General features: G+C 50.1%; 4 protein-coding genes across 6 annotated transcripts; 2 read left to right on the forward strand and 2 right to left on the reverse strand.

Annotated features, from left to right (window-relative positions):
- The first annotated feature begins 584 nt into the window (after positions 1-584).
- Positions 585-2,691, forward strand: LOC113210961 (uncharacterized). Its single transcript, XM_026429173.2, has 3 exons — positions 585-1,626; positions 1,700-2,175; positions 2,308-2,691. The coding sequence occupies exons 1-3, from the start codon at positions 1,128-1,130 to the stop codon at positions 2,659-2,661; spliced, it is 1,329 nt and encodes a 442-aa protein (XP_026284958.1). The 5' UTR covers positions 585-1,127; the 3' UTR covers positions 2,662-2,691.
- A 14-nt stretch (positions 2,692-2,705) lies between these two features.
- Positions 2,706-4,579, reverse strand: LOC113210962 (deoxynucleoside kinase). Its single transcript, XM_026429174.2, has 6 exons — positions 4,272-4,579; positions 3,843-4,021; positions 3,642-3,775; positions 3,436-3,554; positions 3,195-3,349; positions 2,706-3,097 (listed from the first exon to the last, which is right to left on the reverse strand). The coding sequence occupies exons 1-6, from the start codon at positions 4,360-4,362 to the stop codon at positions 2,921-2,923; spliced, it is 855 nt and encodes a 284-aa protein (XP_026284959.1). The 5' UTR covers positions 4,363-4,579; the 3' UTR covers positions 2,706-2,920.
- A 212-nt stretch (positions 4,580-4,791) lies between these two features.
- On the forward strand, positions 4,792-7,127 carry LOC113210920 (uncharacterized). Of its 3 annotated transcripts, none has more exons than XM_026429116.2 (7): positions 4,792-4,960; positions 5,393-5,559; positions 5,648-5,864; positions 5,953-6,158; positions 6,227-6,382; positions 6,474-6,614; positions 6,710-7,127. In XM_026429116.2, exons 2-7 carry the CDS (start codon positions 5,401-5,403, stop codon positions 6,719-6,721), a joined length of 891 nt encoding a protein of 296 aa, XP_026284901.2. In that variant the 5' UTR covers positions 4,792-4,960; positions 5,393-5,400; the 3' UTR covers positions 6,722-7,127. The 3 variants fall into 3 exon arrangements, with proteins under 3 accessions (XP_026284901.2, XP_026284903.1, XP_026284902.2); XM_026429117.2 differs by lacking the exon at positions 4,792-4,960 and adding an exon at positions 5,012-5,133; XM_026429118.2 differs by lacking the exon at positions 5,393-5,559 and having other exon boundaries at positions 4,793-4,960.
- On the reverse strand, positions 6,883-12,455 carry LOC113210924 (max-binding protein MNT; the record flags this gene model as incomplete). Its single annotated transcript, XM_052267504.1, has 8 exons — positions 6,883-9,618; positions 9,699-9,874; positions 10,074-10,355; positions 10,554-10,665; positions 10,821-11,183; positions 11,269-11,376; positions 11,471-12,140; positions 12,226-12,455. Coding segments are annotated over 8 exons (2,061 nt in total), but the record flags the coding sequence as incomplete, so codon positions are not given.
- Between the last annotated feature and the right edge of the window lie 6 nt (positions 12,456-12,461).

Consider the following 12,461-nt stretch of genomic DNA (forward strand, 5'->3'; position numbering starts at 1 on the left):
GAGGAGAAGGGCTGATCCGCCGCCGTCATGGGAAAGGTCTGGGAGGCGTGGGCGGGGCGGGGCAGGCGGGTCTGGCCAGCCGGACTTGAGATTAATGGATCTGGTCTGGGTCGAATCATCATCGCGCGATCTCAATTCTGACTGAGCACACCGGCGGCGGCGGGGGCGGAGAGCAAAAGTTTGGCATATTTATCGGCAGAGTGCAAGGCACGCCCGTCCCGGGGAAGTCCCTCCTCTCTCTACGGCTCCGCTAGAAACACGCACTTAATGCGCGCCAGCGTCGCGGCCGCCCTTGCGCTGGCGTGGAAAAAGTCACCGCACTGTGTAAAGAGGAAGGGTGGGAAGGAAACCACCGCTTGCCAACTTTTTTGCACCGCCGCGCTGCTCTGCTTTGGGGGCGATTCACCCGTTGTGAATGTCGCGGAGCGTCTAAGTGAGTCATGAGGCGCGAGGGTAGGAGGCGGGTAGGGCACAGCCTGCGTGTGATCGTCCCAAAGGGGGGAGGGGGACAGGGGGATCCGCCCCGCCCCCCGAGGGGGGCCCACGGGCCTGGCCCGGGGCGTCATGTGTTGCGCGCGGCTCGGCTCGGCTCGCCCAGCAGGGCATTCCAGCACATGTGCTCGCGCAGTGCGGTGGTGTATAGTGCGACGGGCGTGCGGGGCCGCGACGAGCAGCGTGGAGGACGGGCGAACTGCTCGACTGGAACCGGCGCACTCAAGTGATCGGAACGGGGCGGGACAGGAACGGCGCGCCAGTAGTGATCGGACGGACGTTCCGCGACGCGACGTGACCGCGGCCGCGCACACTGCAGCTGCACCGTGTGTCACGCCGGCGCATTCATACCTCGCCGCTCCCCGTGCAGGTGCGCAGCGGCCCTCCCCGCGGCCCGGCGGCGCGGCCAGGCCAGGCCGTTGCCTCGGGAGGGCGGCTCATTTCCATGTCATCTTTGCACCTCGGGACGGCCGCGGCCGCCGCGGTGCCCGCCTCCTGAGACACAACGCAGTGCGCCGCGGTGGTGGACAGAGGACTCGCCGGGCGGATGGCAGCGCGCGCGGCGAGGCTGAGCCCCGGGGAAGGACAAGCCCCTCCGGCCGCCGGCTGCGGCCCGCCGACGCGCCAGCTGCTGCATGGCTCTGCCCAGGATCGCGCCGACGCCGCCGCCGCCGGTCGCGACCTCTACCCAGGGCTCTGCCGCGGCGGCTGCGGCCCTCGGTGCGGGGGCACCCCTGGCCCTCGTCCCTACCTGGCTGCTGTCGTGCTACTTCCTCATCGTGGTCGTCGGCGGGGTCGTCGCCAACGTGCTGCTCCTGGCCACGACCGTGGGCTGGCGCTGCCGGGCGCGCGGTGCGCAGGACGGCGCCGCAGATGACCCTGGTGGCGCCAGGGACAGGGACCGCGGCTGGTGGCTGCTGCTGAGCCAGCTCGCCGCCACGGACGCGCTCACCCTGTTCCTGGTGTCCGGCGGCGAGCTGTGGTCCGTGCGCGAGACGGGGGGCCCTTGGCGGCTGCCCGGCACCCTGTGCGCGCCCTTCGTCGGCCTGGAGGCCATGCTGGGCGCCGCCCAGACCTACCTGCTCGTGGCGCTCGCGCTGCACGCCAGGGCCGTGCCCGCGGACCCGGTGCCAAGTAAGCTTCCAGGCCGCCTCCACTGTCAGCCTCACAGCCAGACGCTCGCTGACGCCGTGCTCTTCTTCCCCAGGCCTGTCCGTTTGGCGGCACGTGTCCCGCTCCGCCGTGGTGCCGAGCGCGCTCGTGTGGATGCTGGCCTCCTCCGTGGCCGTGCCGCGCATCTTCCTGGCCGTGTCCGTGTGGCCAAGACCGTCGCTGCCGCTGTGCACTCTGCTGCCCACGTCACCCGCCACGGGCGCGCTCGAGGGCCCGCTCGACGTGGTGGAGGTGGAGGGCCCCGGCGTGTCCGGGTCGTGGTGGCCGCTGGCCGGGGCGTTGGCCGCGGACCGCCAGGGTGGGGGGCCGCTCCTCTCGGCCGTCGTGCTGTGCGCCGTGCCCGCGATCGTCCTGCTGACCACGACCTTGGCCACGGCCTTGTCCGCGTTGCGGGCCCGCCGGGGCGCTCGCTATCCCGGACACTCCGACGCTGACGACGGCGACGACGAGGGTCTGCGAAGTCTCTCGCTCGGGCCGAGACCAGCCTGTCCACCGCACAAACTAGCCAGGGTAGGAAGCGTCGAGCGTGCACATTCGCTGGGCGCGGACACTGGCACTTCCCTCTTCGCGCCCTGGCCCGCTGTCTCCGTTGCACTCGTATACATACTAAGCTCTCACGTAAGTGTTCCCCGCTCGTTCCAGAGGGAGTGGATCCGCGTGTCGTCCTGGCTGTCCTCCTCCTGGCTGCTGCTGTCGCTGCCCCGGCTGGCGAGTGCCGCCGTGCACGGCTTCCTGTCCCCTGGAGCCACCCCGGACGGCCCGTGGGCCTTCCGCGCCCCGCCGCTGGGCAGCCGCGCCCTGGACGACGTCTCGCTGCTCGCCGTCGCCATGCTGCACTACGCCCTGACCGCGGCCAGGCCCGTCGTCGCCGTCCTGGCCAGCCCCGCGCTTCGGCGTGCCGCCCTGGCGCTCGTGCAGGCCGGCCCCGCCGAGGAGCCCGGACCCGCACAGCAGCGGCGGGAGGAAGGGCAAGACGGTGACAACTCGCTCTGCTAATGGGATATAGAAACAGGATTTAACATTTTTGTAAATACAGAAAATAAAAATATTTTGCCTTTTATTCTAAATAATCACAAACAAATTTGGTCTTGAACGACGTTGGAATGACGTAATGGTGAGAAAGTATAGGGCTCAAATACAATCAAAATCAATAAAAAAATATTTCTACAAACTACGGTCAAAACATGACTGTTAAATAAGTACAAAGGTTGCTTGAGAAAATACATCAGAATATATAAACAAGAAACTTAACAAACTATGACCTTGAAACTACTTTAACGGGTGAGGACGATGGTATATTAATCTTTGATGGAGAAGATGGGATGTTCCTTTGGTTTTGGTTCTTTGCTAGAGCATCTGCAATTTTAGCTTCACAGTTTGAGAACTCAGCAGACATAAGGCTCAGATCCTGGTTCGCGTCTATTACTACAACCTAATTGAGTTGGAAGAGAAACAAATTTATATAAAACAATGAATGCTATAAAAAATAGGACGGAAATTGGGTACCAAAATAATCAGGTTCTACTTACTGGAGCAGGACATGAAAAAGAAGTGCGATGAAAGAGCCAATTTTCATGAAGTTGATGTAACTTTTCAAGATACTCAAGAGGTACACAGCTTTCTTCAGTTCTTGCTCTGGCCATCATTCTTTTATGGACAACCTCAGGTGAAGTTCGGAGGTAAACTATTTAAGTACAAAATCAATCCAATTACGACAAATTACAACTGAGTAATTGCATTTATTTTGCACCAAGATAAAGGAATACTCACTTATTAAATTACCAGAAATGTCATGATTTTTCACAATCCAATTGAACCACTCGTCAAGTGCTATGAAGTCTGGTTCAGGCATCAATCCACTCTGGTGAAGATTTTCAACAAAGCAATACCTGATTTAAAAACAACAAAAAGGTTCAGTTTAACCAGTCTGACATGAGCTTAGACACATCAATTCAAATGTTATGAAAGAGAACAACCTTGCACTAAAAATTGAACGTTCCATCATTTTAACTGGGCTCTCAACCGCTTTAGTGTGCAAATCTAACATTGTAAGTTGAACATATGTCTGGAATGTAATTCCCCAGCGAGATGGGTCAGTATACATCAAGTCCTGAAATAAAAATTATCACATTACCAAGAAAAGGGCTGAAGACTATGTATTAAAATGACAAACTTACCAGGAAGTTTTGCCCTCGTACGTTACGCCATCTATCAACTGGTTCAGTAAGAGTCACAATATTGTCAAGAGCGGCAAAATGTTTCAAAAATGTGGTTTTACCACTTCCAACATTTCCCTCAACAAAGACTGTGAAAGGTTTTGAGTTTTTGGAATCTCTTGCCATCTTGCTCAGACTTGCTGCAGACAGAAAGAGTAGTAATGTTCTCAGCGTGAAAGGAATGTTCCACAAAATTTATTAACAGGTTAAAGCTGGTTAGAACAAAGATGATTTTGATCTTATTCCATGGCATGACAGAAGCAAAATTGGGCAAAGATCAAGATGCATTCATCTACATTATAAGAACAAGGGCTAGTTAGAATGTCAGTGCCACTTTCTTTTGGATTCAAAATATTGTTCGAAAAGTTAACGGAAAACGGAGCAACGTACCTCTTCCACAGAAGGGTGAAGACAATCTGGCGCCAAAATTTATCAAGAGTTCGTTGCCTATTTGCACAAGTGAAGACCTCATGGACCTCATGATTTGTGATAACCTAAGAAAATCTAACAGCGACAGTAGTTTATTAACAGCACAGGTTTCTTAGAAAACATGACTCAGTATTGCACTTTTTAAAACAACTTAAGCAAAGGGTGCAACAAAGACAAAAACGCTTTTCCGCGGAAAGAGGGAATAACGAAAGATGCAGAAAACACGTTTGTTTTGTTTGGTCTTGTTGTTTAGTATACCGCTGCTATTTTGTTTTCTCATTTTTTCAGATTGGCCAACGCGTAGTTGAGGGATTAAATGTTTAAAACTCTACTATTCATGTACGCAGATCAAAATTCATATTGTTGGTGAAAATCTAATTTAAAATCACTAATTTAAGTTACTGATGAAAATCAGAAAATAATTTCACCTTGTACTTACTTCTAAGCATCAACCAGTCATGTTGCCTGACTGAAAACGTGTTGACAAACCAAACAGCACAGCAGCTGCAGCAGCCGATACTTACAGATGTGGCGAAATCAACAAATCATTTTTCTTAAAAGAAATGTAGACTTTTATTTCTTGGCGCAAACAAGATTTCTTACATCTGTCTTGTGCCATTTCATATTGGTCAACTGCATAATCTAGCAATGTAAGTACTTACCATACAGTTTTTCTTGAATTTGTTCTATTCTGATTTAGTAAGTAGCAAACAGGATGACATCTTATCAGGGCCCCCTCCTAACAACCAGATTGGTCCTAGTAGTGTGAAGTGTCATTTCATATGTCAGTCTGTAGTTTTACTATCAATCATTAGTCTGAAATGTAGGTACAAAAGTGCTCTGCTTTGATTATAGTCATTCATTTCATCCAGGCCATTGAACATGTTCATATGTTGACCTGGTTTCATATTGTTTTGCTGAAAATTTTATAGTGTTTTTTGTTACGTTTCTTACGTTTTGTACCCCCCAAAGAGTTTATTGAATATTAGTCGTTTCTATTTGCCAATCCTGCTTGATTGTAAGGTTAATTTATTCTGTAAATTATAATTTTACTTGTTTTATCTTTATATTCCTTTCTGTAGGAGCGAAAATGAAAACTTCATTAGCTGGAAGTCTTCAAGCTTATGTGTGTGCTCGTCCCCCAGCAGTGACATTCTTTTTAAGTGTGATAGGCATAACACTGGCAGTTTTACTTGTAGCCTTTAACATACAGAATATGGATGTAGCTTATGATTTGCGATTAAAAGAGGTAAATTTCCTATGGTGCATGCTCTTACAGATAATTTCTTGCGGCAGTTAGTGGTATCAATATTTTATCTACTTTTACTTAATTTCAGGATTGGATCAATTTGATGGATCATTTAAGTAAACAAAAACTGTGCACTAACATGTCTGAAAACAATCAGTCATCTCTTAGCACATCGACTGAAGTTGCAAGGCTATCCAATGCAACATTTTTACCTGTTAAAATTAAACACTTAAATGTTAACCAATTTTCATGGCTAGATTGGAAGAGTAAACCTATGGCATTTGTCGGTAACATCAGTTTAAAAGGTAACTTTTGATATATTTTCAATTTTTGGTCTCATTAGCTTTATATTATAAAAACATTTGCCTTCTTTGTCACCTCTACATATTTCAGGATTGAAGAAATCGTGTGATGCAGAGGTTAAAGAGAGTGAGAATGTGACCCTTATCCTTGTCATACCCTCTGCTGGAAGCGTTGATTCTTTGGATGATGTTACCTCTTGTGTACATTTTCTTGGACCATCTCATCTTTTCCTACCTACATCACTCACATCAGGAGTGCCAAGTTTTGTAACCAGTGAAATTTGCAGTCATTTAAACGTGAGGCATTTAACTATTTATTTATGGCATTGTCCTACAAATTTGTACTAAGCTTCTGCTTTTCACAGGTGTCAGAACAGGCTAGAAACTTTTATGTGCTTCAAGACCGAAGTGAAATGGGCCAAACAGAAGCAAAAACAAACAGCAAAGTTTGTAAAATTGAAGATACTATTACACTTTCATATGATCCTAAAATTTACAGACCACAAGTTCAGTTGACTGAGGCAAGACATTCCACTTTGAGCTATACAGAAATGTTCTTTATATCTCTTTTAACTCATTTAATCAACCTTTATTTTAAAAATCATTTTTCAGGCTGAGAAGTTGAAAATATTTTCAAACCTTATGCTAGGTGTTTACTTCCTGCTTGGATTTATTTGTGCATTATTATTGATTGCTATCCTTCAGGGCAGAAAACTTCTTATCACACCGAGGCACACACTCCTCCCATCAAAGGTACGTCCACAAGTTATGTTGATCCAGTTTTTGTGTTTTTTTGTTGTTGTTTTTTTTTGCTACAAGGTAATAATGTATTTCATCTCATTTGACAGGAAACATTATAGTTTTGTTTCATTCCTGTGGGTGTGGGTCCAGCTGGTCTATCCTTATGGGTGGTTCATGGACTGCAATTATTGTAAGTTTGCTATATTCCATGCAACTGTTCAGTGAAATGGAACTGAAGTGACAGGCGTTTTAGTTTAGGGAAATATGAAAAAGTATCAGAGACCTTGGAGGGATTTATTTATATTTTTCCACTATTTACAAATATTTATGTAACACTTTACAACATTTTACTTTCAACAGAGAGTAGAATAAAAAGATATTTAACACCATATTTACATGGAATATTGGACATCTTCAAGTGCTAAAAATTTGTGCTATGTTATGTGGACTTGGAAATAACTTTGTATTTCTGTAAACAAGTATGTCTGCTTTGAGGAAAATATAGTTTAGTTTTATGATTCATAATGACAGCTTTCTTGTGCAATCACAACTCTTTTCCATCTACTTCCTTCACATTGGATCTTTAATTCAGAGAAGTGAGACGATGAAGTAAATAGACGGCTGCCCTCACCATATAAATTATTGCACATTCATTGCAAATGCACAGTTTTATAAAAGACTAGCAGAATCTTAATACAAATTTCTAGAACACTTCTTATTTTGAATAAATTAATGTATTCAATTTTAGTTGATGTTAATATATTTGAAGGAATCTGGAAGAGCAATAGACAGGCACTTTTCACAATGTCAGCAGCAATTTTATACTCTCTATCGGCTACAAAATATTTCAATTTTCTTATGTAAAGCAAGTGCATATGTTTCCTTATTTACTAAAGGTTTGCTCACTGCAAGAGTGGGTTTCATTACTGCATGCTAGGGCATATGCATTCAATTGGCTCCAATATTTCAGGGTCTTTTATAATTATCTATCACAGCCATTGTTGTTCTGAAATATTTGGGTCTCTGCAGCACATCAGAAACTTCTGCTACTCCTGGGGAGCCCAGTGAGATTCTATGGGCATCGAACTATACCAAAGTACTTTTTTTTCTTGTCTGCTCCCACAGTGAATTTCAAATTTATGGCCACCTCATTGCTTACTTTTTATACATTCTCAGCTATGGTATTTACTGCATATTAACTGCAAGTTCCTTTAATTTCTTTATTAAAAAACAGTTTATTGTTGTTTCTTTCTTGTTGATGTAATAGCAACTGTATCAAAGTGAACTCCCTGATAAAAAGAATTGGTGATTGTCAAACAACAAAATAATCAGTAAGAGCTTTAAACAACACATGGAAGTCATATTTCCTACTGTAGTGTTGATGGAAGACAAACCATGACGTCTGCTGAAGCTATTTTGATCGGTGCTCTTTACATCATATAACAGAGACCTCTGAATTAATTTACAAAGTTCTTGATACCAATAGAAAAAGAGAACATTCAGGCAACTTGGAAAATATTATCCTCTCATAGTCTGTACAGAGCAGAAGCTGCAGTGTTGCGTGTTTGCCCACTCCCTCCGCCCCTGTGGCCAAAGAGGGTAAGCCAACCCGCAACATTGCAGAGTCTGCTGTAATACAACCGGTACATTTTCATAGGATGGGTCCAGATATGTATTATTTTTCTCCTTTCATTTGATTTTTTAAAATGTTTGGACAATAGTCAGTTAGCATGAAAGGAATCTTCAACTGTGTTCTCTTATAAGGTAACCCAGTGAGAAACAAGATCAAATCAACACATTTTTCAATGAAATTTTGATGATTATTTCTGACTTTAAACTGTCACCAGGATATACTATGTCACCTATCAGATTACACCTAACAATAATAAATATAAATTTGTAACTTGCTGCTACATATTCACCTTGGGTTATTTCTGACAACAGTGAAAATATATGAATAATAATACTATTGTTTTAAGTCGATGCTTTTCATGACAACCATCATAATATAACAACTTACTAGAGTAGTTCTGGATCCCAGCCAGACATATCAAAACTCAGGATTAAATTTTCAGTGCTATAATGGTAAAAATGTGATCCCTACAAAATTTCAGGAAAGCTTAAGGAAACAAATACTTTACATCATTAGATTGTGATTAAAGAGAGAACTACGGTATACATTTCAGTTCAAATTTAGAATATTTCCCTTGTATAAAAAGAGCACCTAAATGATTGTACTTTGAATAAGGTTGAATAATTGACTATTACATCATTTACTAGAAGGAATCATATAAAGCCCCTAAAACCTCAAGATAGTAGCTTTATGAATGAAAAGTGAGGTGGATAGCAAATGTGCATCTTCCAATAATATCAATGAGTATAATTTTGAATTTAAATGGGATTGACATACATAAAGGAGTTGTTGGTAACCATGAGGAATTATTTCATTCGCTTGCCACAATCAAAACATAAATATCCTACCTGGACCTAGCCATCTTGTAGTTTTTTTACAAATGGGAGGAAACAATTAAGTTTACTCTTTAATTAAGGTATGAAAGGAGAACATAGAGAAGCCTGACTTAATTTTTTCAGCTGAACAGCATATTCACAGCCAGAATGAGACCTGCTACAGAATAACCAATCTTTAGTGCAGAGCCTGCTGCACTTGATGGGTCTTGAGGTTCTCTACCTATTAATCTCACATATGCTTAAGCTAATCATTCCATGCATTTCATGATTTCTAGAATTTTCACAGCGGGGAGCAAGCATGTTGCTGAAGATATAAGATCCACCTCGACCTTTTGTCTCACAAAGAAGACACGCATCACATTTTTTTTTCTGAATGGAATCATATTTGTTTCCATTTTGTACCAGTACAGAAGATACAGTCATTCACTCAGACACCTGAGTTAGGTGGAAGAGTTGAGGCTGAACTCACAACCACCATGGTTGGTTTGACCACGGCACCAAGATATTGAGGGTTTACAATTGGCATGGTCTTGATCAAGGGTGCCATCTGTGAGGAAAACAGAAATACAAATTAAGCATCATTTTGGAAAAAGGTTTCATGAAAATTTCATGGTGGTAAGTGCTCACCTTGCCCATATTCTTTGCAGCAAGGATGTGTGTTACAGGGCTGCCTTGCGACATGACGGTGACCGGGGTGACCAGGGGTGAGAGGGAGGGGGCCGACACGACGTGGGCCACGTGCCCGCCGGGTAGGGATGCCGATCCTGGGTGCACCGCCGTGGCGAGGAGATGTCCGTTCGCTTCTGCGGAAGAACAGAAAAACAATGTAATTTTCATCACCCGAGTGAAACAATGCCTCCCCTATCGGTCGCCTTACGAGTGCCGGGTAGGCAGCCCGCCGCATGCGCGTGTGCGGCGGGCTGGCCTATTCGTGGCTCCAGCCCGAGCCCACGCACCACCACCCCAACCCCACGCCCACGTCTTCAAGCAGGCTGCCCTTACCGTTGGGCAGCTGCATCCCCTTGGTGAGCACGCCCACGTCCGTGGTCGGTCTGATGCCGTCTGGGGAGGCCGAGCCGGCCTTGTGGTAGCCCTCGCCCAGGACGGTGCCCGTCGCGCCCACCAGCACCTTGTTGGCGTGCATGGCGTGCACCGCGGGCATCGTGACGGCGGCCGTTGCTGTCGAGACGGCCGCCGAGGTGCCGATCGTGCCGATCGAGTGGGGTGGCCCTGCCGGCGCAGCCCGGATCCGCTGATGCGTCACCAGAGGGGTGGTGCCGTTGCCTGGAGACAGAGCCACCCACGCTTAGAGCCGCTTCCGTCACGTCGCACGCCGGAATATAGACGAGTTTTTAATTTAGAGATGGCTCGGCTCTCGAGCTCCGAGCGCTCAGCACTGCAGTTCTGCACGCCGCGGCCCGCCCCGTGGCCGCCTCGGCTGCGAACCCGACGAACCCAGCCTGTACTTGTCGTACTACTTACTCGTGGCGGGGTGCTGCACCAGGATGCTCGGGTCCAGGAGCCTCTGCGCCGGGGGCGCGGCGAGCTGCAGGATGGCGGGGCTCACTCCGAGCCAGCGACCGTTGTTCACGACCTTTTGGGCAAAAGAGCTGCGTCAGTCTACACCTCAAAATGCCTACTAAGGACCCTCCTCGGTCGTAAAGGTCGTGTCGGGTTCAAAAAAACAAACAAAATGGAAACACACGACAAGAACAAGCCATCGGGAAATTGCCCCCGATCGGGTCTTACCTGCGCGGGCACGGGCAGCTGGATGTGGTGGGAGGTGAGCGCCAGCGGCTGCAGCACGGTCCCGGGGCTGCTGGCGGGGGGGCTGACGGGGGCGGGGGGGCTGGTCCGGTGTGGCGGGGACGCTCGGCTCCTGGGCGGCGCCGGGGGGTGGTGGGTGGTGAGGGTGCCCACCGGCGAGCTCGGCACCCTTGCCGCCACGCCCACGCGGGAGGGCGCGCCGGGCGCGGGCGGGCTGGAGGAGGAGGAGGACGACACGTGCGGGGAGGCGTGCGCGGACGCGGGCGACGCCACCTTGATGCTGTAGTGGTGCACCAGCTTGGCGGGCACGTAGCCGCTGGACGGCGCGGAGACACCGCGGCCCTCCTGCAGGGGCAGAGCACGGCGTGCATTAAGTCACCGCAACCCGCTGCTGCTGGGACCCTGCAGTGGCCAACGACGCTGTACTCACCGAGCCGGCCGCCTTGTACAAGCTCGTGTCCGAGTAGTGCCCGTTCACCAGCACCCCGGGAGCCGCCCTCGGCACCGGCCGCAGGGGGAACACGGGCGACGCGGTGCGCTGCGGAGCAAAGATAACGGTCGACGTGAATTACGCGTGAACTGAGCGCCTGAGCCACACCGCTCGCACCATACATTCTGCGACGGGTACTCACTGGTCTCGGGCTGCCGGGCGACCGCGCGCGGGCCTGCAGCGGAGCCTGCTGGGGCAGCTGCGGGCTCTCCCCGCGGTAGCCGTGCACGTCCCGGAGGTTGGGGGGCGCCACCACCGGCGCCGCGCTCGGCGCGAGGGGCTGGGGCGGCGGCCCGCTCGGGTTACTGTAGGCAGGCATGGCACTGCTGCTGTCCGAGGCGCTCCTCTGACGCCCGCTGTGGAACGACATGGTGTCGTCGTCGTCGTCGACGTCGTCATCCTCGTCGATGATCATGCCGCCCTCCAGCTCGGCCGAGGCCGTCGACGTGGACGTGGGCGAGGGCAGGCGCACCCGAGAGCTCATCTCCCCGTTGGGCGCGTCCACGCAGTCCGGGTAGAGCGCGTTGATGTCCAGGTGGTCCCACTGCGCGGCCAGGTCCTTCTTGAGGGAGGCCAGCCGCTGCTGCGCCGAGATCTTCTCGCGCGCCAGCCGCTCCATCTCGTGCTCGTAGTCGCGCTCCTTCCGCCGCAGGGACTGGATGTAGCGGATGGCTGCGTGCAGGATGGAGAGGTTCGAGCACTTCTTCTCCTCCTGGCAGGTGGGCAGCTGGCGCTTGAGCATGTCGAAGCACTCCTTGAGGTGTGCTCGCCTGTTCTTCTCCAGCTTGTTGTGCACCTCCCGCGTGCCGGACCTGGACGGGCATAGAAGACACACGGTTAACAGTGTTTACATCGGGAGCAGCAACACCGCAGCGGAGTGAAGTCAGCCGCACTCACCCCGTCCGCCGCCTGGAATCCTGGCCGAGGAGGTCGTCATCCTGGCTGCCGTTGGTGGGGCTGTCCGGGGCCTCGAGTGACACCGGCGCGGGGGCGGGCGCCCCCGGCTGAGGCGAGAACTGGGGTGGCGGTGGCGGGGAGCCCTGCGGCACGACGGGGACCGGCCGGACGACGGGGAGGTGCGGCGGGTGGGCCGAGGGGGCCGGGAGAGGCAGTGGGGGAGGGCTCAGGTGAGG

Source organism: Frankliniella occidentalis, unplaced genomic scaffold, assembly GCF_000697945.3.
Source record: "Frankliniella occidentalis isolate FOCC.00 unplaced genomic scaffold, Focc_3.1 Scaffold53, whole genome shotgun sequence".
In the NCBI taxonomy this organism is placed as follows: Eukaryota; Metazoa; Arthropoda; class Insecta; order Thysanoptera; family Thripidae; genus Frankliniella; species Frankliniella occidentalis.

Excerpts from the sequence above, each read along its gene's own strand:
- LOC113210961 (XM_026429173.2), top strand. The coding sequence starts at position 1,128 with ATGGCTCTGCCCAGGATCGCGCCGACGCCGCCGCCGCCGGTCGCGACC. Across the intron at positions 1,627-1,699 it reads GCCCGCGGACCCGGTGCCAA|GCCTGTCCGTTTGGCGGCAC; the intron begins GTAAGCTTCCAG and ends CTTCTTCCCCAG. Across the intron at positions 2,176-2,307 it reads CACCGCACAAACTAGCCAGG|AGGGAGTGGATCCGCGTGTC; the intron begins GTAGGAAGCGTC and ends CGCTCGTTCCAG.
- LOC113210962 (XM_026429174.2), bottom strand. The coding sequence starts at position 4,362 with ATGAGGTCCATGAGGTCTTCACTTGTGCAAATAGGCAACGAACTCTTG. Across the intron at positions 3,555-3,641 it reads CGTTCAATTTTTAGTGCAAG|GTATTGCTTTGTTGAAAATC; the intron begins GTTGTTCTCTTT and ends TTTTTAAATCAG. Across the intron at positions 3,350-3,435 it reads CATTTCTGGTAATTTAATAA|TTTACCTCCGAACTTCACCT; the intron begins GTGAGTATTCCT and ends GTACTTAAATAG.
- LOC113210920 (XM_026429116.2), top strand. The coding sequence starts at position 5,401 with ATGAAAACTTCATTAGCTGGAAGTCTTCAAGCTTATGTGTGTGCTCGT. Across the intron at positions 5,865-5,952 it reads CGGTAACATCAGTTTAAAAG|GATTGAAGAAATCGTGTGAT; the intron begins GTAACTTTTGAT and ends TACATATTTCAG. Across the intron at positions 6,159-6,226 it reads AAATTTGCAGTCATTTAAAC|GTGTCAGAACAGGCTAGAAA; the intron begins GTGAGGCATTTA and ends TGCTTTTCACAG.